The sequence below is a fragment of the Psammomys obesus genome, unplaced genomic scaffold (genome assembly GCF_907164565.1).
Source record: "Psammomys obesus unplaced genomic scaffold, mPsaObe1.curated_primary_1811, whole genome shotgun sequence".
NCBI lineage: Eukaryota > Metazoa > Chordata > Mammalia > Rodentia > Muridae > Psammomys > Psammomys obesus.
In genome coordinates, this window is record NW_026586383.1 from 3666805 (window position 1) to 3691115 (window position 24311).

At 38.8% G+C, this 24311-nt stretch overlaps 1 protein-coding gene across 9 annotated transcripts in view; it reads left to right on the top strand.

Moving 5' to 3' along the window:
* Positions 1 to 24311, top strand: part of Clasp2 (cytoplasmic linker associated protein 2) — a 177086-nt gene that overhangs the window by 91029 nt on the left and 61746 nt on the right. For 8 of the 9 annotated variants that reach the window (XM_055601779.1, XM_055601780.1, XM_055601781.1 and 5 more), the window contains 11 exons: positions 2213 to 2348; positions 3233 to 3303; positions 5061 to 5120; positions 6808 to 6885; positions 7665 to 7832; positions 8437 to 8492; positions 9213 to 9386; positions 13473 to 13496; positions 15042 to 15059; positions 17569 to 17670; positions 23994 to 24164. In XM_055601779.1, the coding sequence (XP_055457754.1) occupies positions 2213 to 2348; positions 3233 to 3303; positions 5061 to 5120; positions 6808 to 6885; positions 7665 to 7832; positions 8437 to 8492; positions 9213 to 9386; positions 13473 to 13496; positions 15042 to 15059; positions 17569 to 17670; positions 23994 to 24164 (1058 nt within the window). The remainder of the gene's footprint in view (positions 1 to 2212; positions 2349 to 3232; positions 3304 to 5060; positions 5121 to 6807; positions 6886 to 7664; positions 7833 to 8436; positions 8493 to 9212; positions 9387 to 13472; positions 13497 to 15041; positions 15060 to 17568; positions 17671 to 23993; positions 24165 to 24311) is intronic. The other variant, XM_055601783.1, reaches the window with a different exon arrangement.

Below are 24311 nucleotides of genomic sequence, written 5' to 3' on the forward strand. Positions count from 1 at the left end.
TTCTTTCTTTCTTTCTTTCTTTCTTTCTTTCTTTCTTTCTTTCTTTCCTTTCTTTCTTTCTTTCTTTCTTTCTTTCTTTCTTTCTCCTTTCTCTTTCTTTTTTGTCAGCTCCATGTATACAGGGAAAAAAAATGGGTCTGGAACTGACTGTACTTTTCTCATTCTTAATTTGCTTGTTAAGTACCCTGTTTCTGATATCTTAGCAATTTAGAATCATAACACCGTTAATTTATCAGAATCTGTTTGTATATCCTCTCCCCTGAAATCTCATTTACCACTGCACTCACCTGAGTACTATTGTGTCATATGTGGGTTTTGAAGCATCTTTTGAAGACAGGGATCACAGAGGGACATGGCAGTTCGTCTTCTAGTCCTTTTGTGTTACTGTCCTAAGAAAGAAAGGCGAGATAGAAATTAATTCCATAACATTTCTGTATTTCTTTTAAAGAAACCAAAATTATACAATTCTCACTACATAAAGCTGAATTAGGAAAATAGAGATTCATGTTTCTGAAGGCGAGGGAGGCCAGGGATGCAAAACAGTGGAGAAAGGAGATACAGCCACAGAGCTGTGGAATTCTGTGTGATCATGAGTTTAGCTTAGTACACATCTGTGTATGGGAAAGCTACAACTTCCTGAGGAGTAGAGAAAAGCCCTGCTCCCAACAAACCCCAATTCCCACCACTCATTCAGGAAAAGCTCTCTGACTTTTTTGGAATTCTTGTTAGTGCCCAGGATATTCAGCAGAGACCCCAGAAAAGCCACTGCACAGGACTGGTACTGAGCTACCTGCTGTGGGTCTTACCTGTCCTCTCAAACTTCTCAGAGTAAAGCCACTTCTCAGGTGTATTACTTGCCGGCTGTGACAGAGCTCACGCTCACACAGAAGACACTAGACCTGAGGGGTAGACAGATTGGAAAACAGTGGGAAATAGGTCTAAGTCTAAAGTACTTCTCTGAACCAAAAACCTTCATTTTTGGCAGAAACTGTAACCCAATCATGTATTTTAAATAAGGGAGTAAACTGCGGAGCACAGTGATACATGTCTGTAATCCCAGAACTGGGCAGGTGGAGATGGGAGGGTCCAGAATTAAAGATTATCCTGGGCTGTAAGTGAGTTCAAGGCCTGCATGACCACATGAGACCCTGTCTCCAAACAAACAAATAAACAAAAACACAAAACAACAAAAACAAAAAACCACATTAATCAAATAAAGATTCTATTTTGAAATTGACCAATGTCACAAAAATTGTCTAGGTGTCCTAAGTGTTTTAACTGAAGCTAGTCAGGACTAGTAGGACAGCTCAGTGGGTTAGCTGCTTGCTGCGCAAGCACAGGGAGTTGGGCTGTGCCCTTCTAACCTCAGCACTGGGGAGATGGAGGCAGGAAGAGCCCAGGCTCGTTGGCCAGCTAGTGTGCAGCTTAGTTGCTGATCCCAGGCCAGTGAGAAAGAAGAGATGGTTTTCCTGAGGGTGGCTTCTGAGCTTGCCATCCATGTTACACTCACTCAGCCCAAGCACTCCCCCACCCCCGAACTAAGTTGCTTAATTACAAACGTGGGAAGGAAACACAGATGGCCTTCAGATACCGAATTTAAGAGATGCTAGAGTTGGAGTTTTAGTTGTGGATTCTTATATCCTGCCCCAATGGTGACTCCCCTACCCCGCCAAAAAATGTAATTGGATCAAAATAGGGAGTGTTTTCTGAAACATTGATTTGGATAAGATTTGGAACTTAAGAGTAAAATATTTTGGGCATTAAGTTTATCTGACGAAGAACCACAGACAGTGTAATAATTTTACTTAATATTTACGTAGCAATCATAGTTGGGTTCTGTGATCACAAAGCATCTCTAAGTGTCTTCACACAGAAATATATAAAATACCACATTTTGTCTTTGGACTGCCAGTTACAGGATATAAAAAGAAGAGGAGGTATAGTCCCTGGAAGGTGGGGTGCAGCTCAGTTGGTAGAAGCACAGATGAAACCTTCCCTGGCTTTGAATTCTGGCGCCTCACAAGCCAGGCATGTGGTGCACACCTGTAATGTCAGTATTTGGGAAGTGGAGGCAGGAGGATCAAGAAGTCAGTCATCCTTGGCTGCATATCAGATTTGAGCCTAGCATTAAGATATGAAGCCCTTTCTCAAAAGAAATAAATGCATATTTTTCCATATTTAATATTAAACTAGTTTCTGTGTTCGTTTGTAGCCACCTTTCAACAGTTTTGGGAAACAAGTTTGATCACGGCGCTGAAGCAATTGTACCTACGCTTTTTAATCTTGTCCCCAATAGTGCAAAAGTCATGGCAACTTCTGGATGTGCAGCAATCAGATTTATTATTCGGGTAGGTTTCTCACAAATTCCCTCCCACCCATGTACTTAGCTAAGTCATATTATTATTGTTTTTACTTCTAAAGGAGAGACTTTTGAATTATGTTTTTGATAATAAAAACAATTCACAGTTAACATAGAGCATATATATAATGCAAAAGACTACAAAGTCTACCCATTCGAATATGGATCATAACATATATACACAGGTGAGCGCGTGTGCTTATATATAATCGCAGATGTTGCAGATAGTAATGAAAGTACCAGACTCTTAGTATGGGATACTGTATCCTAGAGATTTTCATAATGATGTTATAGTTTTTCAAAATAAGAGAAATGGAGTGCATGATGGCTGTATTGGGAATGGGAAAAGTGTATAGCCAGAACAAAGGATGACACATAGCCATCCTTAAGCTCTGTAAGCATTTTAGTGTTTATTACTTCACTAAAGAAAAATGTAACAATTAGAAGTTGCAGGGCAATGTCTGTTGCTTACTTGAATCTAAGAGGTGTGTGATTCAGCCAGAATGAAAGTGCTGTTAAAATCAGTTTCACCCGGTACACTGTATCACAGTGGGCGTCCCGTGGTTGCCATCTCATTCCCATGCAGTTACCACATACATACACATGCACAGATGGACACGCATCCATATTGACTTTACAGGTCTCCCTGGACATATGAATAATTTGTCTTTCTTAGAGATTGGTAACTTTACAGATTTCTATTAAGAACTATGCCATCATCATTATTACTCTAATTAGGGAAATTTGGGTTTCTTTAGATCATATTTACAGCCTTTCTCTGGCTCTGCCATGGCAAAGCCCTTAAGTGTAAGACACACAGAAGCACTATGTAACATGTCCAGTGTTCCATGCTTTTCTAAACTGTCTTTTCAGCACACCCATGTACCCAGGCTTATACCTTTAATAACAAGCAACTGCACATCAAAGTCAGTTCCTGTAAGGAGGTAAGTTTTGGGGGGAAATAAGTAATACCTTTAATTCTTAGTTTAGTGTAGCACTTAATCATAACTTCTTAAATTACCTTTTCCATTAAAACATGAGACATTTTTTCCTATCTGTTTACCTTTACTGTGTGTGCGCGCGCAATTGTACATGTATTGGCAAGCTCCTGCCATAGGGTGCTTGTGGAGTTCAAAAGATAACTTTCAAAAATCCATGTTTTTTGCTTTTTGTTTTTTTTTTTTTCCAACTGTGTGGCTCTTGGGACTCAAAATCAGGTAAAGAGGCTGGTGGTGAGCACCTTCCTTGCCCAGCCATCTCTCTAACCCATGATACAAGTGTTTTGGCCACATCCCACTGGAGGGAAAGGCAATAAAGCAGCTGCTGTGCGCACTCATGTTTCCCAGATTTACCACTTTAAACTGTGGTGTATTTAGTTCACTGCCTGCCTGTTCTTCAGAACATAAAGTTAGGGATAGCTAGAACTCTACAACTTTCACTGGCTTCTGTCTCAGTGCACATGTAAATCATGGGACAAATGAGCTCAGCCCCATAGACTGTGTGTACAAAACCGTAAATAGATGAATCAGGTTTGTTAGTCTCTCTTTTACTTTCATGATTTCTGGGGGAAATATTTATTTATTTTGAGAGAAGATCTTGCAGTATAGCCAGATTGGCCTTGAACTAATGATTGTTCTGCCTTTGGTTCTCAAGTGCTGAGATTTCAGGTAGGTACCACTATACCTAGTTTGATTTCTTTGAAACTTATTGCCATCAGTAATTACGACCTGAAGGCTAATTATGTAGGCAGGTAGTAAAGCACTTGCCCAAGACTCAAGGTCAAGGCCACAGTGAATGTAAGGACAGTGTTTGTATCTTTAGGCTTAGTATTTGTGCGTTGAATGTTGAAGAGCAATCCGTTTTGCACAATACTTTGTCATTGGACAAAGGCTGAATAAGGCATTATGTCCTTTATGTGATTTAAATTTTTTATAATAGTTACGTAGTCACTTCTTTGTAACATCAGGAGTCAGATAATAACTCCCCATAGGTGAAATGTGGCTAACAGTCCATTTTTCCAAAGCCTAGAAATGAAGAACAGAATGGCTGAAGTTGAGAATTAGAGGGCTTAGGAGAAAATATATATGAATTTGCTTTAAAATTTCATGTGTACATATTTAAGTAGAAGCAGAAGTTCTAGACTAGTGTGAACCTGGCCATTACTGTATATTTCATTACGTGTGCACATGTATGTCAGGGCTGCATGGCACGTAAGGAAGTCAGAGGACTGCTTTTTAGAATCGGGCCTCTTCTTTCATGTTTATGTGTGCCTGCTAAGCAATCTCTGTAGGCTCCATCATAAGTATTGTATAGTTCATGAATACTTTTCATTTAAATTATAGGACTCAAAAGCTATCTAGCATAGTAATATCTATTCTTTTTATTTTTATGTGTAGAAGTGCTTTATTTGCTTGTATACCTGCACGCTAGAAGAGGGCATGAGATCACATTATAGATGGTTGTGAGCTACCATATGGTTGCTAGGAATTGAACTCAGGGCCTCTGGAAGAGCAGAAAGTGTTCTTAACCACTAAGCCATCTGTCCAACTCCTCTAGCATAGTAATAAAGTCCTCTAAATTTTTTTTTTTTTTAATTAAGATAATCTGAAGATAAGTCTCTGTGTGCCTAATTCTGGGGCAAAATGAAGTATTGCAAAAGAAAGTATAAATGTTTAATTGTAATGTAACATCTATTTTTCAGGCGTTCATTTGAATTTTTAGATCTGTTGCTGCAAGAATGGCAGACTCATTCACTGGAAAGGTAGGCCTCCCACCCGTACACACACACAAACGAGTTAGGTTCTCCTTCCCATGGTGACAGTAATGCAGAAGGCGTTTTATATTGTTTCTCCCTTCGTCTAGAGATATTTGTCCTTGGTTTTCTTCCTTAGAGCTGTGATGCTGTGCTCCTCCTCTGCAGTCAGCAGTAAATAGTGTGGTTTTTGCTTGGTTGGGTGATGGCCCCTTAGGTAGAATAGGTTATGTAAGATCCTTCACATTGAATCGGGCAAATGTTTTAAAAAGCACTATATGAGGTAGGTCTCTTGAGTTGTAGTCTTTTGTGTAGTGAAGTGTTGGCTAGAGGGATGAAGAAAAGGTCCTCCCATTTGAATGAAGAGGTTTTTTATTTATTTATTTATTTTTTTAAGAGAATTTGCTGGAGTGTTTTTCCATAGTAGCTGACTGGTGTCTCACTGGACAGCATCTGTTGTAACTCTTGGATGAAGGAAAGTATGAACAGGTAGTCTGCTCCTTACAGGGCTGTGTGTGTACAATTTCATGGTAGTTTTAAATTTTGAAGCACCAAAGATAACCTGCATTTTTATGGAATATTTTACTGATTTTTATTTCTAATGGAATTCTTCACAGTTCTTTTATTTAAAAAATTACATGTGTGGTTATGTCCATGGAGTGTGGGTATCCTAGGAATCCAGAGATGTTAGATCTTCTGAGACTGAAGTTACAGGCAGCTATGTTCTGTGGCTGCTGGTGACCAAACTCCAGTTCTCTGCACGAACAGCATGTGCTGTCAACTGCTGGGCATCTCTATAGACTGTGTAGGTCTTTTTTTTTTTTTTTTTTTTTTTTTTAAATACACAAGCAAGAAGTAATTCATTTTTTGTTGGTTTGTTTTGTTGCAGGTACTTTTATTTATCGGTTAGATCGGTGGTTCTCAACTTGTGGGTCCAGACCCCTTTTGAGGGCCAGATAACCCTTTCATAGGGGTTGTATATCAGATGTCCTGCATATCAGACATTTACATTACGATTCATAACAGTAGCAAAATTATAGTTATGAAGTATAACAAAATAGTTTTGTGGTTGGAGGGGCCCTCACCACAAGATGAGAAACCATATGAAAGCTTCACAGCATTGGGAAGGTTGAGAACCACTGGGTTAGATCATACTTGGAGCAAATCATTGTCAACAGTTGTGGGATAGGGAGGAACCAACTCTACAGGTATTTTCCACCCTCAGATATATAATAAGTTTTAAATTTAAATACTGCATATGTATTTACCTCTTGTTATATTCTATAAAAATAATTATTTTCTGAATTGTCTGAAGGAAACAATGTATGGGTAAGATGTGCAGGGCACATTGTTAGAAAATCTTCTAATCCTTGACCTGGCTACACCTGTAATTCCAGCTAGTTTGAGGCCTGGGGGATAGAGCCTAAGTGAGGCTGGCCAGGGTGCATAGAAAGACTCCAACACAGCAGGACAGGAGAAAAGGGTGTTAGGTGTGGCACTGCACACTTGTCACCTCAGCGTCCTGGAGGCTGACACAGGATGATTGTTTTGAGTTTAAGGTCATCCTGGGCTATGTAGCAATTATGTCACTAGTTAATCTTTCACATTTTTCTCTCCTTTGGGGTGGATGTGTGCCATGTAGGAATAACTATTGTTTGTGGTGAAATACTAATCTGAAGATGCATTTGTTGTGTAGACATGCAGCTGTCCTGGTTGAAACTATTAAGAAAGGAATTCATGATGCCGATGCTGAGGCCAGAGTGGAGGCAAGAAAGTAAGTCTGCTGTAGTTTTGTGACAGCATCATTAAACATACTTAAAGATACTTTGTTGTTGTTTTTAAGGAATTATGTTGAAAGGTGATTATATCACCAATATCCCACTTACTCTGTTTGACTAACTCTCCAGCAAAATTGAAGTGCATGCTATCCACTAACTCTGATAGACAGAACAACCCACCTCCAGTTGTGATCTGTGCAGTCATCACAGTTCTCATTTCATCAGAGTATTTACTTCCATTGTCCGTAAGACAACCGTGTTTATTGAGTAGATACTTTGCACCAGATAACATCCCCCCACCTGCCCCCTCCTCCTCCCACCACACAAACACACACCACTTTTGAGACAGGTTCTCACTCTGTAGCCTTGGCTGATCTGGGACTCGATATGTAGACCAGGCTAGCCTTGAACTCACAGAGGTCTACCCCCCTCTGCCTTCTGAGTGCTGGGATTGAAGGCAAGCACCACCACAGCTGGGCCATTTTTAACTTTTTAATCCTGAAGATAGTCCCACTAAAGTGGACTGTCTTCATAGCTGCATCCGGAGTCTAAGATTGGGGATTCACCCAAGTGTGATTGTGCGGTTACCAGGGCTACATGAGCCATAAGTGACACAACCAGGCTGTGAACTGAGGTTTGCTTTTCTGAAAAACCTGCAGTTTTCCACTGAAATTTGTTCAGTGTTCACCTGACACAGAGAGTGCATTAAATATGTGTAAGTGTGTTTCCCCAGGCATGTCTAGCTGTTACTGACACACTTTTCTTTCTTTTACAGGACATACATGGGTCTTAGAAACCACTTTCCTGGTGAAGCTGAGACGTTGTATAATTCCCTTGAGCCATCCTATCAGAAAAGTCTTCAGACTTACTTAAGGAGTTCTGGCAGTGTGGCATCTCTTCCACAGTCAGACAGGTCCTCCTCAAGCTCCCAGGAGAGTCTCAAGTAAGGGTACACACTGATGTCTGCGTTCCTCTCCCATCCTTCACTTAGATAGCTTGCGTCTACTGTGACTTTGAAAAATGGTGACTTGGTTGTTCTTAGTCTTTGGTCTATGGTTAGTTTTAGATCATATGCTAGTTTGACCATTGTTTAGGTTTTAAGAATTTAATGACTTACAGTTTGTTTCTGTGTGTTCGTGTTGAGGTACACTTGAGTTTTGTACATTTCTAGATACTATAAAATACTTGATGCAGTGAGTAGTGAACTTCCAGGTCTGACATTGGAGGAGTCCCACGAGACAGGATCTGGTGTGCTAACCTGCCTGTATGCTAGGAATAACCACACTGTCTTTCTTCTAATTGAAAAACTTGGGTGTGCAAGTGATTGGTAGTGCTAACACTGAATTGTATGTGCTGAAGAGCAGGGTAAATAAAGTAACCTATTTGTCTCTATTTGTTCATTGCCAATTGTTTTGCATTATACCTAATTCTTGAAAACAACTGCTTTTAAAGGAAATTTTCTCAACTTTCTTGACAGCTGCTGTTTCATTCTTATCAGAATGATCAGTTAAGTCTTGTTACTAAAAGTATTTATTTTTACCTTCCAGTCGTCCCTTTTCTTCTAAATGGTCAACAGCAAATCCTTCAACTGTGGCTGGAAGAGGTAATTGCTTCTTTGAGGAAGAGTTAGAGCCTATTTTGTCTTTAAGCAGTATCCCTTAAAGTACTTTGATGTGATCCACAATGAGAAAATATTTTCAAAACCCAGTGTCACAAAAACATGCACACTCCCCGTATCTCTGTGTGCATGTGTGTAAGCTTTGGGAAGCAGTGCTTACTTAAACCTTTGTGAGCCACTGTTTCTCTTCTGGATAGGAACTACTCAGTTGGTTTCACAACTGTTAATAAGTTGGCTCATAATATATTAAAACTCCTTCAAATTGAAATTAAACTTCAAAAGTTAATGACTTGGCTCAGACAGAGTGACAAAGCCCCACTAATTTTTCAATATTCCTATTACTAGATTAGCTTCTTGCATTTTTAATAGTAAATAATAATTATTATATCCTATATTTTAGTGTTTCATTTTCACAAATCTGTTTTAAACATCATTTCTAGTTAACAACAGACCGGTCAATTTTATAATCAAAATTCACCATTTTTCCCATGAGAGAAAAATGAAGCAAAGAAGTGTTCAAAATTTCTGAAGAAGACTTTGTTGTATCATAAGTGAAACTGAGGCATTCAAAATGTCATTATGGTGCACTGCTGCCTTGTGGATCCTTTGTTGCCATAGATGATCAGCTCTTGTTGGTTTCAAGCTCATGTGCCTTTGTTTTGTTTGCAGCAGTTTAAATAACACAGGCTAATTTGTTTTCTGTAGTGTCAGTGGGAGGCAGCAAAGCCAGCTCCCTTCCAGGAAGCCTGCAGCGTTCTCGAAGTGACATTGATGTGAATGCTGCAGCTGGCGCCAAGGCACATCACGCCGCTGGACAGGCTGTGCGAAGTGGGCGGTTAGGTGCAGGTGCCCTGAATCCAGGTTCCTATGCATCGCTTGGTAAGACAGCTAATTGCGTTCTTCTCCTGGTCTCCGTGAAGACAAAATCAAATGCCATACTCACTTCTAGTTCATTCTTGCCTGTTAGAGATGACCCATGCACCTATCTGCCACCTTGTTTCTGCTTTCCTCCATTGTCTTTCTCCTCATCGTAATCAGACCTGTTGTTCTTGACTCCATGATTGCCTGTAGAATCTTCATAACTGCACTGATGACACACCTGCCCACTGGTTTCCAAGGGAAGGCACTGGCTTTGTGATCTTGTTTTTTTGATCCTATTCTATTCCTTTATCTCTAGGGGTAAGGGAGAACTATGGAGATCTTCTGTGTCTAATCCAGGTTTAGACATACATTCCAAATGCCGTTCAGAGTTCATTTTTTCTCTGTGCACCAACTGAAAAATTTGAGGCGAGTTATCCATGTTGAGTTTCTGTTGCACTCCTCTGTTTCCTTCCTGTGGCTGCAGTGGGAGAGCACTAAGCCGGTAGATTACTAGTACACAGTAAAGGGCCTGAGTTTGGTGAGTGCTAGAATGGCCGTGTTTCAGAACGATGAGGCAATAGCCCAGTCAGGACAGGTGTTGAAACATGTATTTTACAATGTTTGTAAGTTTAAGTTATAACCTGTCACACTCTGTGGTACAATGCATCCTAGATAACCAAAATCTTAAACAAAACTGTAACACAGCTTGTTGAAAACCTAACAGATAGGAATTCATCTAATCTCAAATTATAGAAAAAAATATAAATCTAAATAAACGATGATGAAAAGTCTTGAATTTAAGTCTAGGATGTGAGAATATAAACTCAAGTAGCTGAGAGAATTTTTACAATATTTCACATAAAAAAACTAAGATAGCAATGTTTTCCACGTCTGTGATAGATGTGCTTATTTTTGTTAAAAAGAAAGGATGCATAGATCATAAAAATAAAAATATCACAGTTGCTTGTAAACACCAGAACAAATGTTGGATTTTAACTGTGGTTGAACAAATGGAAGTTAAAAAACTTATAAAGGAAAGCTTAGTTGTTGAGAATGTGGTGAACTACATGTTATCAAATAGTGCTGAAGTGAATTAATGATGGGACACTATTTTATAAATGGTAATTTAATACATGAAGGTTTTTTTAATGTTTAGAGTTTGGATCCAGGGCCAACGAGGTGACTCAGTAATTCAAGGAAGCTGCTGCCAAACCTGATGACCTCAGTTTAATCATCAGTACTCACGTGACAGAAGGGGAGAACTTACTCCTATAACTGTATACTCTGACCTATGGATAGGGACATACAATATAGTTTACAAACAAGCAAAAAAAAAACATGAATTTTTTTTAAGTTTTGACCCAATAATCCAGTGTGTAAGTAATTACACCAAAAAATACAAGTCAACCTTCCATGTAAACATGTAAACCTTGATCTGCTGTGCTGAGTGAAGCCTTATACCTGAGTATCTTTGAATTCAGCCACTCCCACCGCTATACCTGTGTGTTGTTACTAAATGTGAGCTGGTGCCATTTCTAGCAGGGTCATTATGGTGTGATGTTGTAATGGTTCATATGGTCTCTATGCCACTGAGGTTCCTGAGTGCAGACGGTGTTTAGAAAGATGGTGGCACTCTTAAGATGCGTGGAGAATACTGGAAACTCTGGACTCAGCTCCCTTTTTGTTGTGTTGTCTCCAGTGGGGAGTAGATCCCCTCAAAGTGAATAGAGAATAAGTGGCCTCTGCCTCAGCAAAGCTGAGGTGTTGGCAAGGGGTTTTCTGTCAACTTAATGAAATAAGACCTGGCTACCTAAAAATAGAAGTTGGTGGAGGAAAAAGAAAAGGCATAGGAAGGTGGAGGACAAGAAATAAAAACAAAACAAAAAGCCAGGTGTGTTGGTGCATGCCTTTAATCTCAGCATTGTGGAGGCAGATGCAACTGTTACAGTAAAATAAAGGAAGTAAAAACAGGACCGGAGGAGGCTTGCCGTGGGCCCCAGCATGAGAATCTGAGCGTGCACATGGCCTCAAAGCCAGGCCTAGGAGCACACACCCATCTCTGCCCCACGCAACCCTGCTCAGCCTTCTACATGTGTGATTGGTGGCTCTAATGTCCTCTGCATTGAGCCTTATTTATCATTTGTGAACATACAGAATTCAGAATGAGTATATAACTTCTTCTATGAACACTTCCTGCATTTAGTTTTTAACAGGTCTCTAGAAGGTTCTGAGGATCTGAAAATTGTGTGCTCAGAGTTTTCAGTTTATTGGCAAGATACTGAGAAATGAGAGGCAAAAGGTGGTTTTTTGACTTTGGTGCATTTTGAGTTGAAGTTGCTGTGAGACCTCAAACTTAAAATGTTTAGGCAACACTTGGGATAAAATAATTATAGAAAGAAAAAAGTACAGTAAATTCCATACAGTTTTTATCGCAGTTGACACTGGTTAATTTGCTTTTGTTGTTTTCTAAAGCCCTAAATCCTTTGGCAAAAAGGCAGCATGAGTGTTTTGAAATTTACCTGTTAACTTTTGTAGAGGAAGCTTGGTGTCATACAAAATGGCCTGTGTGTGTGTGTGTGTTTGTGTTTGTGTGTGTGTGTGTGTGTATTGGAGGTATGGGTCATGATAAAAATGTTTACCTAACATGTATATAAAATTTTATAAATATTCTCAATAGTTGGGTTTATGAAACTTCCTGAATAGCAAGGAAAACAAATGATTTTGGTGAGATCATTTGGACAAAAGTAAAAATTTGGTTGGTTGTGGAAGAAGTTGGCACTGGAATCTATAAATTGTTCCCATGCTTGATGGTCAAGAAAGCTCTGTAGCTCCTCATGGTTCTGGTACTTTCCTCTTCCCTCTCCTCATTTTTTAAAAGATCTATGGAGTTACATTTGTTTGTGTACTATAGTGGTCAGTTTAGGAAGAAAGAAGTGCAAGGATGAAAAGAGAACCTCACGGTGCAGCTTCTCTGGAAGGTGTGAGGCGTGGCATTTCGTGAACAGAGCTGGGAGGCAGCCTGGCTGTGAAGAGCCACAGTTGTACTGAGTCAGAATACAAGGAAATAGAGGGGATGGTAGATTCAGACATGGTATTTGCAGTAGCAGGGGGGTATTAAGAAGAGTGTCATTGGAAGATTGTAATTTTCCACCTGAGAATTCTTGATCCAAGAAGTAACTTAAGGCTTTGAAGAGTCTTGAATACAAGAGGAGGGACATTTTTAGACTTGGCATAACTACCACACATTTGGGTCCTGTGGCTGAGACTTATTAGAGTGGAAGGCTGCACAGCAGAACCAATTGGGAGAAAAACTTGGAGGTCTAATGTATGCCATGTAGTTCTCACTGTAGGAGCTGGGCTTGGGAAGACATCTTCCCCTGACATGAAGTGCTGCAACATGGTAACCAGTGTTTCTGTTAGGGAAGCTCATTTAAGACTTCTAGTCTAGGGTGGAGTAGGGAGCAGGGGCTGACCATATTGGCTCTTTGCTTTCTCAGCAAGCCACAATTAACAGAATTCCAGACACCCAAAAGAAAGGAGAGGCTCACCACAAATGAAACTGTTTGCAGCATGGTTCAGGCAGATGGCTGTGGTAGTCCAGTACCTCCACTCTGACTTAACTTTGTTACTATGGGGGCACTCACAGCTGAGTCAGCAGAGGCCAGCATCACATACAGGACCTTCCGAAAAGCAGCAGCACGCAGGCATGGTGGCATATACCCATGACTGCAGCATTCAGGAGGCCAGGACCAGAGGATTGTGGCACCTGAGCCTCAGAAACAAGAACATTGTCAGTCTTACTGCCTTAACTCTTTCTCTTATGCCCGATCTTAAAGGCCTGGTCTTCACAAGTGCCACCTGGTCACGTAGCTGTGTGATTTTTGTCTATGGACTAATGGGATGGAGACAGAGAGTTCTTTAATTTACCCAGATATGTGATTATAGCAGCTGAAAGTTCAAAGAAAAGATGAGATTCGTGAGCAGTCAGATGGCAAACTGAACCTTTATAGTGAATTGTTGTCTTTAAAGAAAAAATCAGATTACAAAATCTTTTTTCTAATATACTAAGTTTTCCTCTGTTCTTTGCTTGCTCTTTCATCAAAGAGGATACTTCTGACAAGATGGATGGTAAGACTTTTATAATTCTTTTCCACATTTCTATTGGGTCCTTGTCTATTTTATGATTTTCTGAAAATATGCTACTTATTTATCAACAATTTAACATTAAAAGTGACTATATGACTCACTGCTTAAAATTTGAGTTACTTTTTTTTTTAATCTCCTTGTATTTTTTCATAACTTAAGTCAGTTACCTGAAATATTTCACATAAATCCTGAAAATGGGCTCTCATATATTTTAAATTACTTCCTTTTATAATACTGGATTCAGAGGGAGAAAAGGAGTCTCTGAGTCTCTGCTTTAACATGTTAGTCACTGACTGGTGGAGCCAGGTCACACATTTATTGTAATGCAGAGGCTGAGCTTTTTAAACTTAATGTTTGACCACAGCGGAAGTCTAAGCTTTGCCTTTTAAATCCCAGTATTCAAATTATTGCTATTTGTCTGTAGTTGCTTTGATTTAATAACAAGTCTGTATAGTGTTTTATATGACACTAGAGAGAAAATCATGGCAACTTTCTCTTCATTGTTAGGCCTATTGTTTAGCTGGAAGTTTGAGCTTTCTTAAAGAATTTATTAATAAAAATACTAAAACAAGACAGCTTTCTCTTAAATATTACATAAACTCTACAAATTGACCTCAATTGTCTTTTTCTATTTTAATGAATTAGAAGGCTTTATTTAATCTCAAGTTGGGAATGTGAGTGTTATTTTTGGTATCTCCATTGTAAAGTAATTAAGACATTTTGAATGAAATGACAGCTATCAGGGATATTTTTTCTTTCTTAACTCTTAGATGTCCTCGAATTTTGATATTGCTGGAGTACTTGGAACATTTATCACTTCCCAATCAAAGTCTTTTTCTTGTTTGGGTCAGAATTAACCGTTCTGAGGATCCTGTGGTAGCTGATGTGTTACTATGTTCAACCCTTCCTCCTGAGTGTGCACCGCGCCATGTGTGGCACTGCCCTGGAGCAGTAGTGTGTTCTGTGTTTACACTTGGTTATTTTCAGGGGCGTTCACACGTGCTGGGGGTGACAGACAGGACTCTTGAGTAAATAGCTGAGAGCTCCTGGAGTCCTTGAATTTGTATGTGCTTTGATGAAAATATAAGGCAAATAGGCCTAGGTCGTGGATTTGATTTCTACACTTGTTTCTTCTATTTCTGTAGTTGATTTTCCAGTTCGCTTATGGCTACCTTTTGAAAATAAACAGAAAATGTTCCTATTTTAGAAAATTCTATATAAACCTTTATTTGCAAAGAATTGTAATCAGAGAATTAAATTGTTCCTGAGTAATTAATTTCTCAGATTTCTTCCACCCTTTTAAAATTTAAGTTGTTATTTTTAGTTTCCTGGCTTTAAGTTTTTTGGTATGAACTGTGAATTGAGTTCTGTCAGATTATTTTTTGTCATTTGAATATTTTTGTGGCCAAATCCTATCTGACTAAAGTTTGTTCTGCTTTCACCTTTTCAGATGAATCTTGGGGGAAGGGGATTGTAAGATAGCATTTTCAGAATTCGTTGAAATGTTGTTTTATTTCTCTTATTTAGGAACAGCATCTGAAGATGGTAAGAAGTAAATATTTTGTTAGTAACACAAATACCTCTACCTCACTATTTTCATTGGTAGTACATACTGAAACTAAAACAGGCTAATTTACCTGCAGACCTTTGTCATTTGCCAGCTGTGGTAGCTTCTGCATTTCTATATTTGGTTGTGTTCATTGTGTGTGAATTTTTTTTCTAATTCTTCATTGTGCAGTTTTGCTTTATATCTTGGATCATCTCATGCTAGAAAAACATAATTGCTTAACATGTTTAATAATATCTAGTATTTAATTTCATTTTTCCCAGTAGTGACAACAGAAATGCTTTTATTTTTGCTTTTAAAAAAGTTAATGCCAAGTCATTTTTGCTTCACGGGAATGCTGCTTTTTTTTGTTGGACATTAAATACTTCTACTTCATCTATTTTGAAATGTCTTTTAATTTCGAATTGGTGACTAGTGAATTTAATCTCTGATTTAAATTCAGTTTGAGAATATAACTACTTGCTACATATACTTTCCTGAGTCAGTTCACATTTTAAGAAAAATATTTATTTCTTCTGAATTTATAGAAATGAAAAGAATTCAGTTTTTATGTTTATCCTTCCTGAAGGCTATCTCGTTAAAGCCTTTGGTTTTATTTAAACACCATGTTTTTTCTCAAAGTTTTACATGAACATCATTTTTTTGAGTATAAAACCAAATGCATGTGATCTGTTTTGGTTCTATATTAACTGTAGTGTGCTTAAGATAGTTTTTTGTTTGAAGTTTAAATTGAAGTACTCTAAAAATATAGATTTTGATAATGAAAATGAATCACAGTTTACATCAGCAGTTTTAATTTAAAGCATTTCTATATGGCTAGAATGCGGATGGATTCTTTATTCAAATGTAATCGCCCAGTTTCTCTGCACTACCTTTTAGTTATGACGACATTTGTACTTCCCAGAGAGACTCCTAAAGCCTAAAATAAAGGACCTGCAGTCTGGGCTTCTGGGGCCTTGCACTCGACAGCATCCAGGCTGCACAGTGGTGCTGTTTCTGACTTTGCCTCTGCCTCACTCCCAGCTCCTTCTACTCTTTTTCTGACCACATTTTGTCTTTTATTTTTTAAATCCAGCCCTGCTCTTTAGTGTGTTCTTTTCTCATCAATATGATCATATTAGACTAGTCAGAATTTTGGGATTTCCTACAAATTGTACCTCTTAATTCATGAAGATTCTAAATGCTTCTTTTTCCTTCCTGTGTTCAGCATAGTGTGAATCTATGTGGGACTATTGCTGGAGCTCACCAGAGTGCCTAACAGGGAGATTTTACTGTCACTCTTTTTTATTACTGGCAACTTACACAGACACTTTGCTGAACGTATTTTCTTTAGTTCAAGAGCTCTAGAAAGAGCCAAGTTGGGTGGCAGATGTCTTTAATGAAGAAGGTCTCAGTGCGTTTGAAGCCAGCCTGGTTTACGGTGTGAATGCCAGAGGGACCAAAGGTTCTACCCTACCTGCCCCCCCCCCAAGAAAATCATCTAGAAATACAGTACAGAAATATTTGTCATCTGGTTTTACAGAGTGGGATGAAGTGGAGGTGGAGGTGAAAGGAATGCATCTAGGAAGAAATGAAAATTAAAAGCCGTCTCTCTTGTGTAGATACTCTACTTCCTGAATTCCTCCCAGTGAAATTGTTGGATTTTGGGGGTGGGAGAGGAAGGCATGAACACATCTGTGTGTACCTGTGGCCATCTGGTCTAAAAGGATGACTTAGCTGATGGCGTTTCTTCTGCGGATCTCTTTAGAATTACACTGTCAAAAAGATCGTTTGGGGTTTGTTTATCTTTAAAGCTATGAAGTATATTTGAGAACAGACTTAATTATCTAGAAACAGAAGAAAGGGTTTTGTTGGTTTGTTTTGTTTGGTCTTTTGTCTTTTGAGCGTCTCACGTAAACCAGGCTGGCCTTGAACTCAAAGAGCTCCTCCTGCCTCTGCCTCCCAAGTGCTGGGATAAAAGGTATGTACCACCATGCCCAGCGATTTTATTCTTGTTAAAAATTATTTTTTTATTATTATTACTATTTGGTTTTTTGAGACAGGGTTCCTCTCTTTAGCCTAGGTTGTCCTGGAACTCACTCTGTAGACCAGGCTAGCCTTAAACTCAGAAATCCGCCTGCTTCTGCCTCCTGAGTACTGGAGTTAAAGGTGTGCACCACCACCACCCAGCTGAATTTTTTTTTTTTTAAGAGCATGTTTAAAGCAGTGTATACCTGGGCTTAGTGGTATATAGGCTGTAGTCCCAAATACTTGTAAGCTAAGGCAGGAGAATCTCCTGAGCCAAGGATTTTAGATGGGCTTAGAGGAGATGCCATCTCAGAAAGCAAAACCTAAACTGTGTGCTTTTAAATTCTTAAGAGAAGTATATAAATAATGGTTGCCTTATTTCAGAATTTAAAAGTACTTGAAAATAGTGGAACTCCCCTTTCTTAATCCTGAATACTATTATAGGAAAATTTTTTGATTCTGTAAATACTTATTTTTCAGGTAGGGTTAGAGCCAAGCTTTCTGCACCACTCGCTGCTGTGGGAAATGCCAAGACCGATTCTAGAGGAAGAAGCCGGACAAAAATGGTGTCTCAGTCCCAGCGTATGTACTGCTCATGAGTCTTCCGTGTTTGTCAGTCTACTAGGATGAATGTTTCTTTATATCACTGTGCTAGGAGATGAGCAGTGGATAAATTCAAAGCTGATTTTAAAAGCAACAAGCCACATACTGAGTTCTTGTTCTGTACTTTAGGTTCATCATCACCTGACAAAAATGAAGGTATTTTTTCAATGTTTTGGGTCAGTTGTTGTGCATGTTTGGGATTTTTTTTTTTTTTGAGTGGGTGTTGTCTTGTGTTTGTGTATTAGGGCCACATCATTAATCTCTGCCACTTAGAAAGAAATATTCATTATACAGACGTTTGCATGGAAATACTGTAAATCTGAATCTTTAAAGTTAAGGTTCACATCCTACTCAGAAACTTGCAGGCGTGGAAAATTGTGCCATTTAGATGCAAAATAATTTCTCAGAATGAACACCAAAATCTGTTTATATCTAGCAGATGCTATGCAAAGATAGATACATAGTGTCTCCTTACTCTCCCCAAAATTTGTTAGATCATTCTAAATTTTGGCTGGTGTTTTGGGCAAATGTATATTGATTTACAGTGAGGGAAAAGTAGGCTGAAATAGCCAGTTCTGATGAATTTCATGTGAAGTTTAAGATTTATGTTCTTACTGTTTTATTGGTCACTGAGTTCCTTATGAGAACAATTAATAAGCACAGTCTTAGGACTAGGTAAGACAACCAATCTGTTTCTATATGTCTAAACAAATGGCCTGGATAATGGCATTTTTAACTGAAAGTGATTTTTCCCATTCTCTTTAGACTGAGAGATTGTCCTCAGTACTCTTTAAATAAAACAAGGTGGTTTTTCTAAAGAAGTGATGAGTAGTTTCTTCTGTATAACCTATCATCTTGGGAAAGAATGGGTTCAAAGGTGATTGTCAGATTGTAGGTGCCCTTATCTATCTATCTATTGATCAATCAATCGATCTATCTTTTTCTCAGCCTGATTCCTGCATCTTGGGATCAGTGGGAGAGAGTAAGGCTCAGAGACACTAGGGCACTTGAGTACACATATCACAGTGCCACCCCTTCCTAGCATGAGAATGTCCAGTGGACTAATATCAGAAGCTTTCTGTAGGAATCCTAAAATGAGCAGAAAGATTAGAGTTTGTTTTCAAAATGAAGACTACTTACAAACGGCCAGAATAACACATTGTCTTACAAGGCATGGGCTTTTCTCTGATAGACCAAAAGTGATGATAATACCACATTCTCTTGTGAGTCTGTCTGCTTTTGGAGTAATTCTTAGAGATCACTAATTAGCAGTGTAGCCTCCCTTTTCCTTGTCTGTTGCCCAAACCAACATCAGTATTGCCTGGGAGCTAGGTAAGATACAGAGTCTCCCGAACACCGACAGAGCCAACTATTCAAGTCACTCATGGCTCTGTGCTGTGGTAAAGTTGGCAGGCTTTGGAGCTTCATTGCCCAAGTTGGAATCCTGGCTCTTCTAGGTTAAAGTTTCTGTGTTTCTCTGTACCCACCTATAAAAGGAAGACAATAGTAGCATCTCCCTCATGGGGTCGTCATGAGCATTAAATAATATAGCATATTTAATGCAATAGTGTCTCTCCTCACCCCCAGAGAAGGTACCATGACTTACCTGATATGATTGTCATTATCCATAATAAAATTAAAACTGAATTTTATGCTGCTGTTACATATTTCTATACCTGGATAGTCTTACGGCTCTCATGAAACAGAAATAAACACTGAAGTTAGGATGTTTAAAACAAAGAAAAATAAAGATAACCACAAATTGTTTATGCTAGGATTTAAGGATAAAACTTAACTGTGAGGTAGTTATTTTCTCACTTCTTGGCCTTTATTGTGACCCTCTTTTTCAGTTATAGCAACTTCAGATCACTTTAGTGAAAAATAGGATTATTTTACATTCGGCTTTTTAAACCTTATAGGAATTTAAGATCCAGAGACTTCCCCACTATAAAATCACACAGGTCTTAAATCATATTAGAAAGATTTTATTTGTTTGCTTGCTTATTTATTGAATAAGTATGTGTCCATTCCAGATTCTCTGTTAAAAAGATGTGTGATTTGTATGCAAGTTTCTTCACAACGTATTTGCACAGGAGTATTACTGTGACCTCCCATCTTCACTTTGTTGTAGTGACTCATTAGGGGCTGCATGGTCCTTCCATGGTTTTGTATTATCATCTCAGAAAAAAAAAAAAAAAAGAATCTCTTGGATCAAAGCAGGTGTGTTCAGGCTCAGCACAATGGATGAGAGCAGACCTAGTGGAGCGACTTGTAGATTAAGGAAGAACTGCCCTCGCTCTGTTGCTTGTGGCCAGGCTGTACAGATGACTGTACAGGCTGTCGGAAGCCTTCACCTCTCTCCCACCTCTCGCTTTTCTGTGAACTTAAGAAAGATGAAACTCGCAGCTTTTCATCTCCTTTTTCTTCAGCTATAATATGTAATATTTGTTCCTATATCTAATTTTAAATGTTTAAAATAAAATTGTAAACTTTGAATGACTTAGATTTGGGACTTCCCATAATGGATAAGCTGAAGAATGTGCATTGATTTTGCAGTTTCATTTCATCTGCTTTGTACATGAGTGTCAGCCGTAAAAACTGTTAAGTGTACTGCTTTTGTGACAGACATTTGTGCTATGCAATTTTTTTAAAGTTTGCTCTTTTTTTGCGTTAGGTTTGTTTTTTTTCCTGAGAACTGACTAAAGCTTTGTTATTTTCATCTGCCATCCATTTTAAAACTGCTCCTCCCCTCTTCGTGGATTATAACCCTTACCCTAATTCTGCCTTTACACTTGTTCAGGATCACAATCTGCTAATACCATTGGTGGTAAGAATCTATAGACTTTATGTGTGCACCCATTGTTTGGTCACCTATTATCATTACAAGAATGAGCTCTATTCAGCAGAAATTCCTGCTAGATAATATTCAGCCATTCTGGATTGTACTGGAACAAAAACTGCTAGGCATGAGTTCTCTTTGGACTCTTTCTGATACTGTAAAAGCTCTAAAATATTTAAATTATCCAAGTTGACTCTACAGATATACATATTAAGAAGAGAGGGACCTACAGAAACATTTTGAAATACAACAACACAACAGGAAAGTTACCCAACTGCAAGCTTTATTTCTGGGACATTTCTGTATCATGTTATTCCCTGGGGTGAACAGGTCCCCTTTTCAGCTCTGTGGTGGCTCTACCAGAGACAGAGCCTCAGTATTCCATTCTAAGTATAAATGATTCCAAATGAGTTATAGGTCTGGAAAAACCCTAGTCTTTTGGGGATCAGAGGATAATGGAGAAGAGAGGACAGTGCTTACATGAAATGAGCATTGCCAACTTCACTTAAGGCAAAGGTAGGGGTGAGTTTAAATATCTAGAGAGTGAACTTGCTTACATTTAGTCAATTCAGTAAATGCAAAGTAGGAAGAGAAGTCAACATTCTTCTGACCAGCACCTTCTCTTGTCTGCTGAATAGATGCACATTTCAAGGCGTCCTCTAGTTTTTCCTTCCAGTGCCTCCAACCACACAAATTTATTACTAATTTTAACAGAATGCATACTGTATGTGCTCAATTCATTACAGTCTTCATATCGTTATGATTTCCATAACTTTCATATCTTGCATTGTGAGTTGTGGCATGTTGGGTGTTTGGGTGTTTTTATGTGTATGTTTAGTTTAGATATTGCATGGAGAAAACAGATGCCTCAGAAATCCTTCATAGAAGGAGCAAGAAACCAGACTTGAAGATTCTTCGCCTGCAACATCATGAAATTTGAACAAATAATCATTTTAAAGTAGACTTGTGTAATTTCCCTATAATATAAGTCTTTTGCTCAATAAGTAAATTATTAATTTCACAGGAAGCAATGCTTCTTCATTTTATAAAATTGCTATTCCCCAGGAATATATTTTATATTTTGTGTGCTAATCACATTTAAAGACTAACCAAGAATATGAACTGCACTAAACAAACTATGCCCAGAAAACTTAAGAATAAGGATCACAGACGATCACACCCAGTTTGTTCATGTTTGTTAACATGCATACAGTGTCAAAATCAGGAGCTTTTAAACTATTGCTTTTGAAAGAACTCTTTTCCAGGAACTCAATAAAGTTACTTTAAGACAGTTGGCTAGAATTAAAAATGGTGTCCTCCATAAGGAAGATGAAACAGTCCTCTGAAATACCTACCTGCCTTCTTTTGCTTACTTGCTTACTTATTTACTTTTTACTATTTATTTGTTTGTTTGTTTGTTTGTTTATCTACCTGTTTATTTATAGGCAGAGTTTCTCTGTGTAACCCTGTCCTGGAACTTCCTTTGAATACCAGGCTGGCTTCAAACTCACAGAGATCCCTCTGCCTCTGCCTCCCAAGTGTTTTGATTAAAAGTGTGCACCACCACTTTTAAAAAAGTGCCCAGTACACTGTGCCATTTTTGACAGCCAGTGCTCACTCCCATTGGCATTTGAGTCTTTAATGTACTGAGTAGAAATGAGACACAGTTGAGTGTGTCATTTAAGCTTGTGCAGTATGAGCAGTAACTTTTTAAAAAATTTTATGTGTATTAGTGTGAAGCTGTCAAATCCCTTAGAATTGGTGGTACTGAGCTGCTATGTGGGTGCTGGGAATTGAACTCCTGGTCCTTTGGAAGAGCAGAGAGTGCTCTTGGCCACTGAGTCATGTCTTCAGCCCCCATGAGCAGTAACTTTTAACAGTGTAGCAAAAGTGGGTAACAGAGACAGCATTTCCCCTAAAGATTTATTTAAATGCAAGTTTTCTATAATATTGCCATCCAGTTAGTGTATATCTTTGAGCTGTCTGCTCCTTTTTGTTTTCAATTCAGTATACACATAAAGCACTGAGATTGACAAAATGATCCCCCTTAAAAAGGTAGCCTGTGTGTTTTTACTGTAAAAATGGGTTTCTTATTGGGTATAGTAGTGAGAATTAGCACTTGGGAGGTGGAGGCAGGAGGATCACTTCAAATTCCACACCAACCAAAGATATACAAGAAGGCTGTATCTAAAAGTGCATTTCCTAACTTTGCTGAATTCATACCCAAATCTCTGAGAGTTTCTCTAGATCTCCCTCTCTAGCTTCCTGACCACCACATCTCTGACTTCCGTGACATTTCCCTCTTAGTTTGCCTGTGGTAGTGTGTATCCTAGAATGTGGCCAGCCAAAAGCTCTATGCCTCCAACTAGCAAAAGCATATTTATCGCCCTCAGCTGGCCCAATTTTGTCAGCATTTTATGTAAATTTAGTGCTTTTATTTATTTTGACAGTTTCATCTACTGTGTACAATGTATATTAGTCATATAGTCTCCCCTACCTTCCTCCCAGACTCTTTTTATCGTTCCCCCTAATTTCATATCCTTTTAAAAATTAACTTGCTGAGTCTAGTTAGTGCTACCAGTATGTGCAAGGATGTGGGGAGGCAGTGGACCTAACAGGGGCACACCCTAGTAGTGGACTCTCCCTTCCCCAGGAGCCATCAACTTCCAGAAGCTCTTCAGTTATGGCCCTTTCTTCATCTCTTCATGCTGGACTATTAGCTGGGCCAACCAAGTGTAAGAAACCAAAGCTGTGAATTAATGAATACAGTAGTTTTATCATGTCCTCAAACTACATTTTATAGCACTGTTTCTCCCATTCCCTTCCATTCTTTCCGTAACTCCTTCCACGGTGCTTCTTGTGGGGGAACCTTAATAGAGACATCTCATTTAGAGCAGAGCATTCAACAGTTACTTTACCAAAGTAAGCTCTTCAGCTAGTTAGGATTCTCTGCAGTAATCACTGCCCACTACAGAAAGAACCTTCTCTGACTGAATTTAAAAGCACAGTTTTTAATATTGTAAAAATATGAATAATAGCAAATAACCATTCCCATTCAGATATTTCAAGAGGCAAAATATTTTAAGAAAAAAGTTGTCATTGTGTGTTCAAGATACAAATAGTAGCTCTAATAGAACTAAGAGTTTACATCCTTTTAAGTGATGCTTTTCCACAGGGCATCTCAACCATCTGAAACACACTGTCAAATACAGGGTAGCTCTGGGGCTATTTTTATGTTTGCCTTAAAAATCCCAGCAGTATTGCCATTATCAAGCATATGCTTGGGCTGGCTTATTTTTCAGTGCTGAAATACACAGCACATTTTCCCTTAGGCTGTGTTGGTATAAAATTCCTCTCAGCCCATTTTCTTGGTCTTAGAACCTGCCATAATATCACAATTTCCCCGAATCTTTGCAACTTCCTTTGGCATCAAGATTTGCATATTTTTATGTTTCATGTTTAGCTGGCAGCCGATCTGGGTCTCCAGGAAGAGTTCTGACCACAACAACCCTCTCTACTGTGAGCTCTGGTGCTCAGCGAGTCCTGGTCAATTCAGCTTCAGCCCAGAAGAGAAGCAAGATACCAAGGAGCCAGGGCTGCAGCAGAGAGGCCAGCCCATCTCGGCTCTCTGTGGGTAAGACTATGCGGTACTGCCTTTGGCTGCTTTCAAAGTTCAAGGAGAATTTAAGTCTAGGTTGCTGAGGCGTAGGCTAACATTGGAAAGCTCAAGAACCCTGTGGAGTTAGCAGCTTCCATCCTGTGTGTGCACACAAATGTCTAC